At 38.8% G+C, this 17664-nt stretch overlaps 1 protein-coding gene and 1 long non-coding RNA gene across 2 annotated transcripts in view; one reads left to right on the top strand and one right to left on the bottom strand.

Moving 5' to 3' along the window:
* Positions 1-17664, bottom strand: part of LOC146318608 (uncharacterized) — a 95059-nt gene that overhangs the window by 50900 nt on the left and 26495 nt on the right. The window lies entirely within an intron of this gene.
* Positions 1-17664, top strand: part of wscd1b (WSC domain sialate O sulfotransferase 1b) — a 33763-nt gene that overhangs the window by 4903 nt on the left and 11196 nt on the right. The window contains exons 3-6 of the mRNA XM_084730581.1: positions 12780-12894; positions 13922-14106; positions 16686-16807; positions 17414-17591. Of these exons, the coding sequence (XP_084586707.1) occupies positions 12780-12894; positions 13922-14106; positions 16686-16807; positions 17414-17591 (600 nt within the window). The remainder of the gene's footprint in view (positions 1-12779; positions 12895-13921; positions 14107-16685; positions 16808-17413; positions 17592-17664) is intronic.

Raw genomic sequence — 17664 nt, 5'->3', positions numbered from 1 at the left:
AAATGAGTTTTTGGGTTTTTATTTGAAGATGTCACCATCAGTTCTGGGAAACTGTGACTTTATGATCAATTGATTAATTGATAAAGTAAATAATCATCAGTTGCTGCTAGTAGTTTCCTTTTCAAAAACACAGGGACTTCCAATATGGCTGCCAAAAGATATGCTACCTGGCAGACTTGTGATAGTGTGGCCTCATCACAGCGTCTAAGCATCATTAACTGCCTGCATGTATCTGTAGTCAAGGTTGTGCACCTCTATTGTCATCATTACACAAAAGCAGATATCATTAGTCAGTGAAAAAGCTCTGGGTTATAACATTATCATGCTACCTGAGATAGATCAGTGGACGGGAGGGTATGAGAGATTGAAATATCCTGGTGAAGATGTGTTGACTGAGATGGTGGTTTCCCTACTGAATAATATATGAAGGAACAAATATACACCTTTACACGTTGTTTTCCATTTTGTGATTCTTTTAGCTCACATGGCCTGGAGCAGAGGTAATACAGTCTGCACGGGGCTTCCGTAGCGCACTCACAACAGACTTCATTGTACATTTATGAACAGATAATCATGACCTTAGAACATTTAGAAGAGCTTCATTATACATTTATATGACATTTTACGTGTGGGTGCTTCAGATCTTGTAGATGAGGGGTAGTGCTCTCCTCTGAAAACCAGAGAAGGAAAAGGTGAGCAGGAACCAAAGTAGTTTCTAGAAAATAAATTAGTAATTATTAAGATAAAAATGATATCATTCCTGACGTGTTCTGTGTTAAGAACCCGTCGCTGTTACTCGAATGCTTTCAGATATTCCTGGAGACTCGCTCTATTGTTAAGCAGGCCTGTCAGTGCCTTGGCCATTTTGTTGAAATGATAAATACAATGGAATTACCTCCACTGGAACATTTGTTCTTCCAGCTCATTCTTGAAAAGCATCCTACAAGAGCTCTTAATCCTTTTTTTAAACAGACACTACATAACCGCTCAGTCACTAAGTAGGGTAATACAGATGAAAAATGTTGGAGGCAGGAATGAGATCAGTTTCAGCAACAGCCATCTGGCAAGGGATCCTTTTTTTAAAAAAAAGTATTACCCAGGACACAGAATTAAATTACCCAGGTCTATTGTACTGTAGCACATGCCTGGGAAGAGTAACTGGCTGAAGTGAGAAGAGCCACAGCTGACTACTAGTGATCTCACTCATAAAACTCTACAGATAACCTCTTTACAAGTATGTGCTTTGTCTGTTTCAGTTGCTGCTGATTAGCACATTTGTTAGTGAAGCTGACAGTTTTGTCATAACTGTGAATTTAATCATAGCTTTCTTTAAGTTTTAGTTTAATTAGAGTTTAAAGCTATATGTAACATTTCTGCATTAAAATGCCTAAAATTGCTAGAGATATGTTGTAAATTTTGTTGAGTTGTGTACTTACATTACAACCTGACACACCAGATGGATTGTTACACAGAACCATGTCGGAAGTGGTTCTTAGAAACTGTTAGGAAAAGGGCAGGCACTCTAAAAAAAACACTTGGCAGGTAATTGGATGAACCGTCTGTCTATCTCGTCCAGTGGTGGACAAAGTACTCAACCTCAGTACTTGAGTCAAAGTACAGATATTCCTGGTCAAATATTACTCAACTACAAGTGAAAGTTGCTCAGTCAAAATTTTACTTGAGTTAAAGTACTAGAGTTCTTGCTTTTAAAAATACTTAAGTATTCAAAAGTACAAACTACAAAGTACATTTTCTAATATCAATACATGCTGTATTGTTTTCATGATGCATTTACAGAAGCTTGTAACTCTCTGAAACCATCTAATGATGCACTGACCTGCCTGTAGAACCACTCTGCTACACAAAGCCTATAGAAACATCTAGAAAAACTTCAGCATAGAAATACAATCAAAAACAAAAAGGACAGCTGTTGTCATTTTCTGATGTAACTGTATTAAAATCACTGCATTAAATTAGATTGAAGTTAACTGTAAGGATTTCTCCAAGTATGTTAAATGACTGAGATTTCTTTCTGTCTTCAGAGGCAGTATATATACATGAATTATGTGGTATTTTTCACCCTGATGAAAACAATCCAGCTTTAAAAGCTACCTGGAATAATTAATAAATATAATAACATCTTGAGATGTAATTTTGTCTTTCTCCTGCTGTCACCATTACCGCTTTTTGTTTGAATGAAAGAGGCAGAGCTTGCTTGTTCTTGTTACAGAGCGCCTGGATGACGTATTTCCATTTTTACATCAGTCCCAGTTGAGAGGAGCTACTGTGATTGGTTTTCTTTTGTGAGGAACACAGCATGTGACCAACTGCATTTTAGAAAAGAAAAAACAGCAACAGCTGACTTCAAAGCCATGCTTAGTCAGAAAGTAACAACAACCTTCCTAGAAATGTAGTGGAGTCAAAAGTACAATATCTGTCTTTGAAATGTAGTGGAGTGAAAGTCTGAAGTTTCCAAACAAGCAAATACTCAAGTACTTAAGTACAGTACTCAAGTAAATGTACTTCATTAATGTCCATCACTGATCTCGTCTAACATGGGCTTACTTCAACCAATCAAATCAACACTTCTATTGGCGTTTCTTGCTGTTGTCACACCTAAAACCACACCTGTAGCTGCCAGTATTCCCTCCAAGGATGCTGATTGGCTGCATCACTTTTGGTGCAGGTGCAAATGGATGAACTTGAAGCCTGGCAAGACAGATTGGTTTTACTTTGCTGTGTTACATCTAGGAAAGTGCAAATTGAAGCCGTATGAACTAAGGGGCCCGTGGCCTGAAAAACATTAAATACCCCTGCTCTAAAGGTATTAAATCAGGACTATCATGAAGTGTTCAGCCAAGGTTTGCACTCATTAAACTACTCTCATCCATCCAACACAATGGCCCTCATTCGAGAAAATTTCCAGATTTATTTTTTATCGTACGAAGGGCTTGTGCGAACATGCCATGTCAGATTCAGCAAACGCGCGTAACTTCAGATAACAGTGTAAATGATCTGCCTGTGCATATCTGAGTGCACGTGCAGGAGACTTGTAAATTAGCATAGTTAATGCCCCAATAATACCTCAAAGGGTCACGCTTCCTGCCCTATATGTCAGGAAGTGTTCATTCAAAAACTGTCATCAAAGGAAAATCTGCAGTGTTAACAGCATGAACAGTGGAATTAAGGGAACTGCCAAAGCCACGAAACGGCAAAACTGAGTGCATTAATGCTGTGTTACCTGTCACGTGTACTGTCGCTGAAATAAAGAAGAAATGTCTTGGTATGAAAATGGCTTCAAAGAAAGTAAAAATGCCTCACCACAGTATAGGAGAAAGAGGACAGAATAAGTGAGGATGTCCCCATGGACAGTGACTTAAATAAACCTGCATGTGAAGATACAGCCAGAACACCTGACAGTAATAATGCATCATTAAATTAATGAGAGGCTTTCTGTGTAAATTTACAATTATATTATGATTTGAAATGCAGTCAAACTGGATCATGTCGACATAATTACAGAGTGGAATTTATTTTTCAAACTCAAAATGTCCTCAAACTAATGAAATATTCAGTTATTAGTGAAAAACTTTGGTTTGGGTAACAGCCGACTGACTGCACATGACTCTATGACAGATCCGGTTCGCTTGGAAATTGTGTTCGTATGTGAAAAAAAAATTCAAAATACAAGAAAATTAGTGAATGCAACAAGTTCTACTACATCCCCTGTACACACCACATGAGGACAAATCTGTTCGCACCAGTGCTTCCTACATGATGCCCAATGTCTCTATTAGAGCCTGACCAATACAGGATCTCTGAGGTCGATACTGATATAATATCTGACTATTGTGAAAATCTGAATGAGTTATGGTCCGCTATTTGTTTCTTAACATAAGCAGAGAGTACAGATATTTATGTTTGGTAAAAATCCCTTAAATGTGCTTGTTAAGAATTGTGAACAAGCTACAGTATGCAATAACCAGGATATCTTACATTGTAAAAAATACACTTGTCATTGCTGTCTGGTGGACAAATTATGCTATTACAACACTACCATAGGATTAAAAAAGAAAAGAAAAGTAAGAGAAAATTCTATAATATGCTAAATTAAAGTCCTGCAGCTCTAATCACAAGCCAATCTATTATCTTACATATATTTTCATCTTTAGTTATGTTGAGTAATATGCAGTCTTTATGTTTTCTCTGTTTTATTTTTATTTTTATTCCATCTTTATCACTGACAACTTTGACACAGCAGTTACGCCGTTACACAGTCGGGTGGAAAGGTTTGCACATGCAGTTTCGGTTTAAGATATTCATAGATCCAGGAGCCCTACCTATTCAAACATTTTATAATAAAAGTGTGAGATGCATAACACTTTGTGTCTGCTGCTGGAAACTTTGTGCCTCGCAGGGATGAGTCACAAATTCCTTGATATGTAAAGTACATATCAGAAGTATTACACACCCAGAGATATGCAGGGGGATCAGAAGTAAGAAATATTACAGGGGTTGCACAGCAGAAGCCACACTCGGTGTTGATATTTTGTGATATTTGATTTTTGACAAAGTTTCTGTTGCTTCCACTGCAAAGTTTCCAAGGTAGAGTGTGAAATGCAGGTGGTTGGGTTCTACACAAGAGCATGATTTTTTTAGTGGGGGATTTTGCAGTCCTCTGACTGTACAGCCACTACAGTCCAGATCTGAGCTGATACAAATTTTGATAAACTCATCTGAGTCATCTTCACTTATTACTGTACAGTCACAGCAATGAGCTTAACAAACAGCAGTGGCAGGTGCCTGGCGGACTTCTTTTCCCCGGGGTTATGGCCTCTCAGGATACATAAATGTTGCCTCATGTTATTGGTGATGGCTGTTGGGGCTGTGCACAGCCTGCAAGAATACATCAATGCTGAAAAAGGGTCCCGGTCAGTGTTAAAAAATCATTTCATCTTTATTTTTATACATAGTTAATACTCTCCTAAAAAAAGAACATTAGTCAGAGCTTTTTTTTTTTAGAGCTTTTTGTCGTTGTGGAAAATACAACATTATTTATCAGAAGGTATCAGAAACTAAAAAGGATTTTAAGTGGGATCAGTGTATATAGGTTTTAAGGTTCACACCGCATTTCTTCTTTTGTTTTGTTATGCTATTTAGGGCTGCAACTAACAAATATTTTCTCAGCCGATTACTCTTTCGATTATTGTCTTGATTTATCAATTGGCTGTTTGGTCTATAAAATGTCAGAAAATGTCAAAAGCTTTCCAAAATCCAAGATGACGTTCTCAAATGTTTTGTTTTGTCTACAACTCAAAGGTATTCAGTTTACTGTTACAGAGGAGTCAGGAAACTAGAAAATATTCACATTTAAGAAGCTGGACTTTTTTTTTTCTTAAAAAATTACTCAAACCTATAAATCGATTATCAAAATTCAAAGTTGAGGATCAACTGAATAATTAGTTAATAATTGATTAATCATTGCAGCTCTACTACCATTATTATACAAAGCACAACAAACAATTTTATTTAGTTTTTTAAATGTATTCATGTTTCAAAAATCTGAATATATGCACTTGAGCATTTTAATGCTTATATTAATATTTTTTAATCTATGAATTGTTATTCTTTATGTCTTTTATTTTTATGTTTTACTCTTATTTGAATTGTTTTCATTATTGCACATTAGTCTTTTAGGGTTAATTTGTTTAAATGTAATGTATATGTTAGGATACTAGACTTGGGTGGTATCCATTTTCTTATACCTTCATATTCTCCTGACATTTTATGGGGGTACACAGTATTAGGTGTTTTTTGTATAAAATGGATCAATTACACTGTGCTCAGCTGTACTTAATACTTTCACAATGTAGGCGGAGTTGATCATCATAGCAGCATAATTCCCACAGCTAGGAAACAACACATGCAGACGCTCCACTTATGTCTTGAGCAGATGCAGCCTTCATTTACTGACAAACTCAAACCTAAACTGTAAATGTACGGTACAGTCTCTGTACATATTCTGCCAGAACGACAACTTCACTGCTCGCATTTCTCTCCGCTCACTGCGCGTTCACTGGTAACTGTCACATTAGCCAGTAATTAATCTGCCCCTCTTCCCTCTGTAATGCTCACTACAGTTACTCACAATGAAACGCAATTCTGACCAGTCAGTAGTCTGCAGTGTTTGTTAGCTGACCTTTATCATCTGGACTGAATCCAAAATAATCCACAACAGAGGGAGAGGCATTTTTCTTCTTTTTAACTAGTTAGTCCAAAAACTTTATCACCAAGATGTTTCTTCTTAGCTGTGCTGCCACACACAGACTCGTCCCTGGTGGCGTAAGCTGTACACTACAATACAGCATCTACCTTTCAATTAATTCATGACCATTTTTTTCCTGATACCAATTCTAATGCCTGAACTCTGTGTATCAACCGATACCAATCTGATACCAGTGCGTTAAAATATTATTACTATCATTATTATTTTTTGTAGCTATTTACTATTATCCCTGTATGGATGTGATATGATTGCTATCATTGATATATGGTCTGCCTCAGGTTAAAAAAAATGTTCGACTTTCATACTCACAATACTTAATACTGCCTTTTAGGCTATATTGAAGGCATTTCTGATGCTAGTATCAATATCAAAACAACTCTATATATTTATATGTATAAAGTACATATAATTCTATAATTTAACAATTCTTCTTATAGGCACATAGTTTTTTTTAACATTTCGTTGTGGCTATCCCCAAACCTGTCCTTGGTTGTACGTAGATCTTCTACATAGATTTATTCAGGTGAATTTTTCAGTATCAAAACCCCTGTTGAGATGATCCTCTCTGACCCTGGTTCGGGTCAGCCTACCATGCCTTGAGACCCTCTGTGCTGTGGTTTTAATGACTCTTCTCACATCTGTCAGGATATTATAGACCCAGCAGTGAGACTGTGAACCCTCCTTAGCCCACTTTAATGGACACACACAGCGCGCATGCTACCATGGCAGTGGCACATGTCCTCATACTTGGCCATCATGTCATTAGCCTTCTCCATTCTATCCTGTGGGGAGGAATCGGCTCCAGCACTGCCATCTGTCTTAGTGTTTAAGAAAGCGACACAGTGTCAGACCTAAGTGCAGTCATTTCTATCATGTCTGGGAATTCAGGCTGCTTCCCTCCATTAACCCTCAGCTGCAGCTGCCTGGGGCCTCTCCTTCACTTTGATTAAAGCAATGACCTGCCCCGCTGGGTGGGTGAGGGGGGTAGACAGGGGGGACCTCACCTTGGGTGATGCCTCTTGAGACGCTTCCGGCCACAGACTTTGGCAGGCCCGGTCTCTCAGTGCTTTCAGGCAGCAGCTGCTGCTGTTCTCCAGTGTTTGTCTCCGGAGGCACAGGCGGCTGGTGACTCAGCCTCGCCCAGGCACAACAGGCTGGACGGGCTTCAGAGGACATCGCAGACTGATTGAATCACGAATTCGATATGGTGATGCTTGGCCTGCCAGAGATTTCACGCTCCATTGCTTGCTTCCATCTTGTCTGTGCACCTTGCTGCCACATCTCTTCAATCCTAGCGGCATGTATCTCCTCCAACACTTCTTAAATCCTCTCTGTGACCAGTTGGCATCACTCTTTTATTGTGCTAGTAGTAAACATCAAAAATCCTCAGTGTCCTTGAAACCTTTAAAACATCTATGAATACAAATTCATAGTAAGGTGTGTGAAACAAACCTAGACACCAATATTGAGGGACTATCTGTAGAGCTGGGTTTGATCCTATTGGTATGAGGTCTCTGTATTGATGCAGGTCATTCACTCAATATTTATTACACCATCAATCTGCGTTCCAATCTATATTCCACACCCCACATAAGCCTGGGTAAAATAGCTGAAAAGTCTATCATCATAGTGAAGTTCGGCAGATATCAATAATTATCGATCATGTAGGTCCTGTCTGATGACGTGTTGTGTACTTCAAAGGGTGGAAGCGACTAAGGTGGTGTTTGTCGTGAAGGTATTCCTGCAGTTTACGCACAACGCTGTTCTGATCCATCCATCGTGGTGGCAGCACACCGAGTATGATGCCTCGCTCTTCAGCCAGGCTTTCCAGCTCCTGCACTTTAGCTGGCTCCTGTTGACGCAAAAGGCAAGCGGTTCTACTCCAAGCTTCCTCCAAAAGTACAAACCCCTCACCCCCCAATAGTTGTTGCACACATGGGGTTTGTCTGTTATATGATTGGCTGAGTGTCATTCGTAGCACGCTCCATTATCAGGGGATATGACAGGCTATTACTGAGCCAGGACATATTCATTTCATGCTTTCATGCCGGTCTGCATTTAACACATTTAAGGTCTTAATGTTATTGATGACGTGTCTATCGCTGATAGATATCGCTTTTATTTTATCTACATTAGTACACAGTGCATGGGAAACACATTCCAAATCTTAGCTTGGAAATACAGCTGGAGTCAAGAAAGTTATTAGCCACCTCACTCGATAAAGCAGTTGTAAAATACCAACTACAAACATAAGCCACCATAAACCACCATGTTCTGAATACCTTACAAATAGAGCTGCACAATTAATGGATAATCTATCAATCAGTTTGAGGCAATTTTTTTAGAGGAAAAAAAGGCAAAATTGTCTGATTCTAGCTTCTTAAATGTGAATATTTTCAGGCTTCTGATGATGTCATCTTGGCACTTACATTTTTGACATTTTATGAACCAAACCACTAATCAATTAATCAAGAAAATGATTGACAAATTAATGGGTAATGACAATAATTGTTACGAGTAAGATTTGACAAATAGGTTGGGCCAAACAACTAACCGATGAAGGGAGAAAATTATGAACAGATCCAACAGATTGATCGATAATGACAATAACAGATTGAGAAACAACTTGAAAAACAGGTGCAAACATGTGGAGCACACAGATGTATGACCGATTTTTCAAGTGACAAGGTTGGACTATAAACTGAGTCTGAAATTATGACTCAGCAAGAGCCAAATGCTGGTAGATTTTCTACTGCTGAGTAAAATCTTGTTACTGAAAGCAAAATAAAGGCTTTGTGAGTAAAAAGCCAACAAGACTAGTTTATCAAAAATATTTAGCCTGAGAGATCTGATAAAAAAGAAATGTCGGCCAGAAATCGCAAAAATGAATGATAGTCATTACAGGTTTTTGCACCGAACTTACTAAAGGAAAAACAGCTTATTTAATCACACTATTACAGAAACTACCCAGTGACAGTATGTTTTAATCGAGGTACAAACAGAGAAATTATTTTCAAACCTACTGTCTTTTTCGGTAACAGAAATACACTGATGATCTTCTTGTCAGTGATGTTTCATTGTGGACACTGTCACAATGCCAATTTGATAGACATCACCTGCCCTACTATCTGCAGCACATATAAATGTCACAAGCCACAATCCTACAGCACAATGGTTGGAGGACGCCAATACACAAGTTATTGTACACAAACTACACAAGCTTTCCAGGTGAGAAAAACTGGATGTGCATCATCTGACAGAGAACTTTCGACCACTAAAATTTAGTGTCAGCCTAATGTTATGCTAATAATAATAACAATAATGGTAATCATCATCATAATCATAATCAAGAAAAAAGAGCGCTGGTATCGGTGTAGCAACGGTATCAGCAGATATCAAAATTCAGGTACTGGAATAGAATAGAATAGGAAATGAAAAAATGTGGATCAGTGCATCTCTATTTGTTGTTATTATTATTATGCACTCCATGCACCAAAAGCTAGACTTCAACCTACCTGTTCACAACATACTGTACAGCTCCTGAACGAGTTGAAACAGCCAGCATATAACCTAAAAATATAACAGTCTCAGACCCAAGGGGAGAGATGTAAATGAAGTCTGCACACAAAAGAAATGCATATGCTACCCTCCACACTGAGGCTGGTATTTATAAGGAAGACTTTTATGTGTCAGCTGAGCTTGAGTTTGATGTAGCAACGTGGCAAAGACAAGGATAACATCAAAGACTGAATTTGGGTGACATTTTATATGGAGCCTTAATCTTGTCAGCACATCATAATAGTCTGTCGTAGTCTATTATGCGTTACATCCTTCTTCCTACAGGGGTGCTTTTTATTCTAGTGCAAGTAAATAAAGTTCATTGTAATGTAATGTAGGAAGAAGAAGAATCTATACTGGATGATAAATTGGGCTTCATCATGGTATAAGTTAGTTTGATGGTATAGCTCGCAATACATGCTGGTGTGTATAATTAGTGTGAGTAAGTGATGACGCAAAGGCTGCTCTGGCATTGTTAAGAGGATGCTGCCAGTGCCAGACAAAAGACAGAGGAAGTCTGGTTTATGTCCAAATGAAGTTAAAGAGAAGAGTGTCAAAATCCATTTTCAGCTAATTGTGTGTGTGCGCATTGTGCAGGGTGATAACAATGCAGGAGTTCATTTTAATTTTTCTTCTCTTTTTGTGTAAATGGGCTCAGAATCTAGCGCCAAAAATAAAACCAGAAAATCGACTTCCTACTTAGTGTAATTCATGTTATATTAGGGCTGCAATTGATGATTACTTTCATAATCGATTTAACTGTCAATTAGTTTGATTGATGAATCATTTAGTCAATAAAATGCCCCATTACTATTTCCTAGAGCTCAAGGTGACTCTTAAATTGCTTTATTTTGTCTGACTAACGATCCAAAACGCCTGAAGATATTTACTTTACAATCATATAAAACAAAGAAAAAGAAGCAGTTCCTCCTTAGAAAAACTGCGAACAAAGACTGTTTAGTATTTTTGCTTGACCAATCACTTAAAGAGACAATTCATCCCAAAATATTTTTCCTCTTACTTGTAGTGCTATTCATCATTCTAGATATTTTGGTGTGAGTTGCTGAGTTTTAGAGATAGGTTTGTCTGCCTTCTCTCATAATATAATGGAACTTGATGGCACTCATCGTGTTGTGCTTAAAGTGCCAAAAAAAAAAGACATTTGAAAACTTCAACAGCAGTGTCTCTCTCCCAAAATCATGATAATGTGATAATTTTTGTGAGCACTTTAATGTTGGAACGTGATTCTTTCTACTGAACTACACCCACCAGCTGTATCACAGCTGGTGGGTGTAGTATACAAGGAATCATGCATCTACTCATGGAGGAGAGATTCATGCTCATGACATCCAGGATGTAAACATTTAAGTCTGTGTAAAGCAATAATAAACGTGCCGTGAGTTTGTCACACCACAAACAAATGTGTTATTTAATACCCAGCCAAATTTTAATGATAAAAAAATGCTAAATATAAAATTAGGTCTCAAAATAATGGGAAATGGGAAGAAAGATTTTGTTGCTCTGAAAACACTGGGGGCATGATCGCTCTACTATTACAAGTGTCAAATGCAATTACAACCAAAAAATTACCTGATGGATGCTTTATCTGGCAGCTTTATTTTTGATGATTATCATGTTTGAGCCACTTGAGCCAGAGGACACTGGCCTACCTGAGAATCAGCTTGTTTCTCTCAATCTGCAACAGAATGGTAATCTTTTTCTTTGGCATTGGGTTGTTGGCACTGAAGTGAGCAGTGACTGCTATCCTGTCTTCTCATCCCTTGCACTGCTAATGCTAATAAACTGTTGTTAGCATAGTATTAGGATATGTATGGCTTTAGTTTGTCATTGAGCCATGATTATGGGTCCACCAAAAAAAACATACTCAACCGAGAAACAGTTTAAAGGTCTAACTCTATAATTCAGTACTTCATAGTTAGGTCTTTTTCACATGTCATTTCACTATTTATTTTCTAACATGTATAATGTGTTTAGGAGAAAATCCCATCGATTTCCTTTTCACAGACTTTAATGGTGAGCTTTAACCTCTCATCTATGAGTAGATACACGCTCCAATCTTAGAATATATCTGATATGAATCTGCTCACAACAAGGTCTGTGGATTATCTTGAGTAACCAGATCATGATTTCTGGAAAGAGACATTGCTGTTGCGTTTTTCAAATTATTATTATTTTTTTGAGAACCACAAGCAAAGAGTTCCATTATACTGGAGAAGCAGACATCTCACTCTGCCCGTTGATACGGTTGGCAGGTGTAGTTTGGTAGAAAGAAAATAGTTCCTATCTGAAACTGCTCACAACAAGGTCTGTGGATTATCTTGAGGAAATGGGTCATGATTTAATTCAGTGGTTCTCAAACATTTTCTGGCATGCTGAAGAAGATGGAAAAGGTTCATGCTCCCCACCCAACAATTTCTTATCAATCAGCAACTGATAAAAAAGGTTTCAAAAGTTACATTTTAGAGAAATTGTTTATTTCCTCTACATATATCATATTCATTCAACTTTGTTTCGCTCTTTATTTCTGCCCTGGTCATCTGCCCCCCCAGCTTGGGACCCGCTGATTTAATTATTGGTGAGAATTCAGACACCTCTATGGCCCACATCTTCAAAATTCGGCAACTCACACCAAAACAATCTAGATGGATAAACAGCGCTACAGGGAAGAGGGAAAATATGCATTTTTGATTTTTTAGCAACTGTCCCTTTAAATGATTAAATGATTTTCCAAATTGTCATCAAATTATGTTTTTTTGGCCCATCTAACTGATTAAATGACTAATCATTTCAGCATGAAATGTTATTGTAAAAGATACGTTCTTTACAATTAACTATATTTCATCTTGCTGAGTGTCTCTACAGGGAATGTTTGATTCTGAAAGGTTTTCTCTCTGGATTTCTTTGACACACGCAGGAACCTACATCGGCTGCTTTCTGCACAATGCCAGCGATCGAGCCCTGGGAGGAACCATGCTTTATGACCTGCGCAAAATGACCAGTTCTCTGTGTCAAGACACCTGCTCGGAAAGGTAATGCGTTTGCAGCGGGCTCCTGTGAAGGGACCACAGAGGGCCTGCTGTTTGAGTAAATGCTTTGGATCTCAGTCTCCTCCATGAATGCCTCCTGTGTTCGGAGCCAGTGGAGAGCCAGGTGGCTGGATGACAGTAAAAGATGAGGGGAGGGGCAGGGGAGTGAAGAGCAGGCCAGGACAGAAGGCTTGATCTGTTGCAGAAGAAAGAGGGAGAGGAGGGAGTGCATGCGTTGGAAAGCTTAATGAGCTGACTACAGCAGTTGGTGAATAAGTCAGAGGTTAGATGTGTGCTTTCCTGTGGCCTCGGGGTGAAAATCATCTGATTGGGTCAGTGTGAGCTGAATTTGCAGCTTTGAAATGATGGGCCAAAGCTTCAAGAAAAACGCGGAGAGGCAGGTGGAATTTTTCAAAGCAAACTCAAGGAATGACCCGCTTAAATTATTCCCTCTAATATCTAAGCAGCGAGGAAGCAGAGTAGCCCCCGCTGACACAGAACAGCAGAGGACAGACAGACGGACGCAGTCAGACTGACAGTTGGTGCTCACATCTCGAGCCCCCGCCCCCATCCCCCTGCACGGAGAGCAGTCGGGCTCGTTACCTGAGCGGGCCAATTACCGCGATGAGTAAAAGTAAAAAGTCAAGGCAATTTATGAGGAAGCTTCAAAGGACACATATGAAAAGGTCAATTTTGATGAGGTCTCTGTCTGTCCCAAGGAGGGAGCTTAAAGAGAGAGGATGAGTCACAACAGCCTTGATATGTAAAGTACAGATCAGAGGTGACTGCAGTTCAGCTGGAAAAAGGCATTACACAGTCAGACGAGTGCAGGAGGAGAAGTACTGACAAATATCACAGGGGACGCAGCGTACTGTAGATTTTATGCCAGGAAGTTTGAGTTAAATGATAAGTTTGAAATGTTAGCTAATGTCCTGTGGGATGGCTTAGCCCGAGGGCAATGGCTTGAGGTTATGGATTGCCCTCGGCTAGGGCAATAACTGTGTCTATCTGTGTGTGTGTGTGCGGTTAGTGGGTACCAGTTTGCAGGTCTGGAGTACGGAGCTGAATGCCACTGCGGGAACCGGATCAGTAGCCCACGGGCTCCTGAGGAGGATTGTAGTCTTGTGTGTCGGGGTGAAAGGGGGTCTCCCTGTGGCGGCGTGGGCCGACTCTCCATTTACAAGGTGGAGGAGCAGCTGCCAGGTCACAGAAAATGTGAGTCAACTTCCCTCAGGGAAGACACTGACGGACGGTTTGAGATTTATTCTCTGTACGGAGCTGCTCTGTGGGGGGACTTCACAGATGAGTGGAGAAATAACGCAACTTTTTCTACTGAAATCATCCAAAAATAATAAATCAGTCAAAACAGAGCTGAAACTAACAATTATTGTCACTGCTGATCATTTTCTCAATTGATCAATGACTTAATCCTGTCACAATCTTGTCTTTCCTGTAACGATTATTTTCATTATTGACCAATCGGTTGGTCATTTTTCCACTAATCAATTAGTTGTTTGGTCCATAAAATGTTAGAAAATGATGAAAAATGTTGATAAGTTTTCCCAAAGCTCATGGTGACGTCCACAAATGTCTTATTTTGTCCACAACCCAAGGACATTCAGTTTACTGTCAGACTGTATTCATTTCCAAACAAAGCTGCTTGGAGTAGACATTTTTTTTATTGCGCATTCACCCAGTCAGCATGGTAGAGTTGAAATTCATACCATAGGGCAAATTCATACTGGTATATGTTCAGTATCGTCCAATATCGTTCAATATGCTAGTTTCTTTTGTCCTGCTTGTGGACCAGCTAACGTCCCCTCTCTACAGAAAAAACTGTCTGCCATGTTTTGACCATACAGTCTATATTCAGACCTGCAAACTCATAAGAGGTGAAAAGGGATGTCCTCCCTCAGAAGAAACATTTTGTGATTTTAACAAGTTAACAAAACATTCTGGTGCATCTTCTGTTTGTGTTTTCTGCAGACATTACTGCTTTTGCCTTGACCTTAATACTTAAGTATAAAATACAGAACTGAAGCAAAAGTACAAAAAAGCAAAATTACTATTCTTCACTTAGTAATTTTACTTAAGTACTTTATGTACAACTTAATTCAGTATTTTTACTAGAGCTGCAACATTAAATTGATTGTTATTATTTAAAATATTGAATTAATTGCTAACTACTTTTATAATAGATTAATTAGTTTGAGTCATTTTTTTAAAGAAAAAAAATGTTGCAATTTTCTAATTCCAGCCTCCTAAGTGTGAATATTTAATTTTATTTATATTTTAGTCATTTCAATACCTTTGGGTTGTGGGCAAAAGACATTTTAGGTCATCATCCTTGGCATTAGGAAGCACTGATCAACATTTTCTGACATTTTATAGGCAAATAACTATTAGCTATTAACTCCATTTTTCCCATTGTGGTAGTAATGCTTTTATTTAAATACAAAAAATCTGAGTACTTTTTCCCATCACTGCAGGTCACAGAATCTGTTGGGTCACCACATACGATGTAACACTATCACTAGTACTACGTCTTATTTTGCTGTCACCAGTTAACATGGTAACTCATTAAACTGGAACACTGGTGGGTCTTGTTTCATCATGTTTTTTTTATGATTAATCGTTTCCATACTCTGGTATCAGGTGCTCATTCTCACTCTCTTTTCTCTCTGACGGCGAGTTGACATACACCTCTGCAGTACACACATAATCCCTGTTCTTTTTATTTATCCACAGTGCTGTCCTCTTTTCATCACTCACCTGTCTCATTTGCTATATCTGTTGTCATGTTATAACCTTTTTAGAGCTATCTTTAAATTTAAAAAACAAAATTTCATGCCCTCAAGTCAGTTTTTCCCCAGTGGTATCAAAAATGGTACAGAATACTGATATTTTTCAAGGTATCATATCGAAGTTAGAAATTCCGATATTATGACAATGCTAATATACAGTAGATTGGTTGAATAGGTAATAAGTCACAGAAATTAAAATAAACCAAACTATTTAGGCTTTTACTAATTTAGCATTTAGACCAATTTAACGGGTGCATTTTTCCATAAAATCACGCTTAGTGCAAGCTTACAAGCTTGATTGATGACATTTGTTGAAGAGTACTCTCTGTGGCGTTTCACAGGACATGTATTGTCTGCTGTCTACCCTGTGCAGTACGGGGAATGTGACAGAAAGCACTGCGATTTAAGCATTTAAAAGTATAAAATAATAGAAGAACCATGTCAGAATAACTCTTAGAATTGTGTGCTGGCCTTTATAATCCCAAACACCTCATTATAGCTACATGAGACAGTGCTTATTATACATGAACAGTTCTCTTCAAAAGATCAGAAAGATGTCTTCTTTTCCTTTTTAAGATATGCATTGTATTATTGCTCTTAGCAAGGTCAAATATATTATATAAGGAGTTTATATCATATACAGTATTAATATTCATGACTGGAAGGTTCAGTGTCTCCGGAGATTTGCAGCTGAATTGTGAATTTATTATACACCAGGCTTAAGTTAAGTACAGGAATGTAATTAGGGCAGAAATACAGATTGGTAATTTAATTGGTAATTTAAATTCAGCCTGATGTCGGACAAGATATGTTGTTGTTGATGAAAATCTGACAATTTATTCCTCAGTAAAGCCTGTGTTTGCTCTCACCAATGACTAAAAGAAAACAAGTCCTAATGCTGGATAATGCAGGTGAATCCCACCAGATCCATTGTTGTTATTCCACCACTGCTGCGCAACTCTTTTCTCATGTGTATTTTTCCTTTTCCAGTCAGAAATGTTCACTACCGCGGCTGCTTCAAGTTGCCGAAGAACACCATCAGCACCTTCCCCATCCACTCCTTTCAGCCCAACCTCACCACACAGTCCTGCATCGAGACCTGCACGGATAAGGTTCGAATTAGCTCTCTGAAATTACAGACCTGATAATCAATTTATTGCACATAGTTCTCTGTAGTGTACCAGCGGTTTTCCATTTCCAGGAGAGGAGACTCCATAGCTCAGAGAGCTGTCTCCACTCCCAGGAGATCACATGTGGGAGCACAGAGCTGCTTGGATTTTGCTGTATATTTAAGGTGTAACGTGCTGCTAATGAGAAGTAGATCCTGCACTGAGATCTTACTGGAAAAACTGAGATGACTGGTGAAAATAATGCACATCATTTGGTGCTGGCTACGTTGTGATTAATTCTCACAGAGTGGTGTGTGTGTGTGTGTGTGTGTGTGTGTGTGTATGCATGTGCGTAAGTGTGATTATGCATATTTTCACTGCAGTGTCTGTCCTCATGCTTTGACATTGATCAGTTTGACCTTCTGTTACTGGAAAAGTGAGAAAAAATAATGAAGAAAAAGCAAAGTGTGGAGTGGGGATGTGATGCAGACTCTCCTGCTGAACTGAGCTGACACATCACCCTTGGGTAGAATCTAAGTCTTTGGAGAGAAAAACAAGTATGATGAGTCATAGAAAAACACTGAGAACACTTGTGCTTTTGGTTTGTAGGAGCTCCCGCTGGCTGTGTTCAAGAAGCCCCACTGTTTCTGTACGTGGACGTCGACTCTTTTCAGTCTCAGCCAGCAGTCTGACAACCAGCAATGTGTGGGGAACTACAGCAGCACGTCCACACCCACAGCCTCCGTGGAGGATGACCATTTCCAGGTGTATCACACGCCTGTGCTTGGTGAGATATTTGTTATACACCTACAAAAACTGTGCCAGTCAGACTTATTTAAAGGGACAATTCACCTCAAAAT

Source organism: Lutjanus erythropterus, chromosome 11 (genome assembly GCF_056507025.1).
Source record: "Lutjanus erythropterus isolate fLutEry1 chromosome 11, fLutEry1.hap2, whole genome shotgun sequence".
Lineage (NCBI taxonomy): Eukaryota > Metazoa > Chordata > Actinopteri > Lutjaniformes > Lutjanidae > Lutjanus > Lutjanus erythropterus.
Note: the sequence above shows the minus strand (reverse complement) of the source record. Positions and strands in the feature narration are given on the sequence as shown.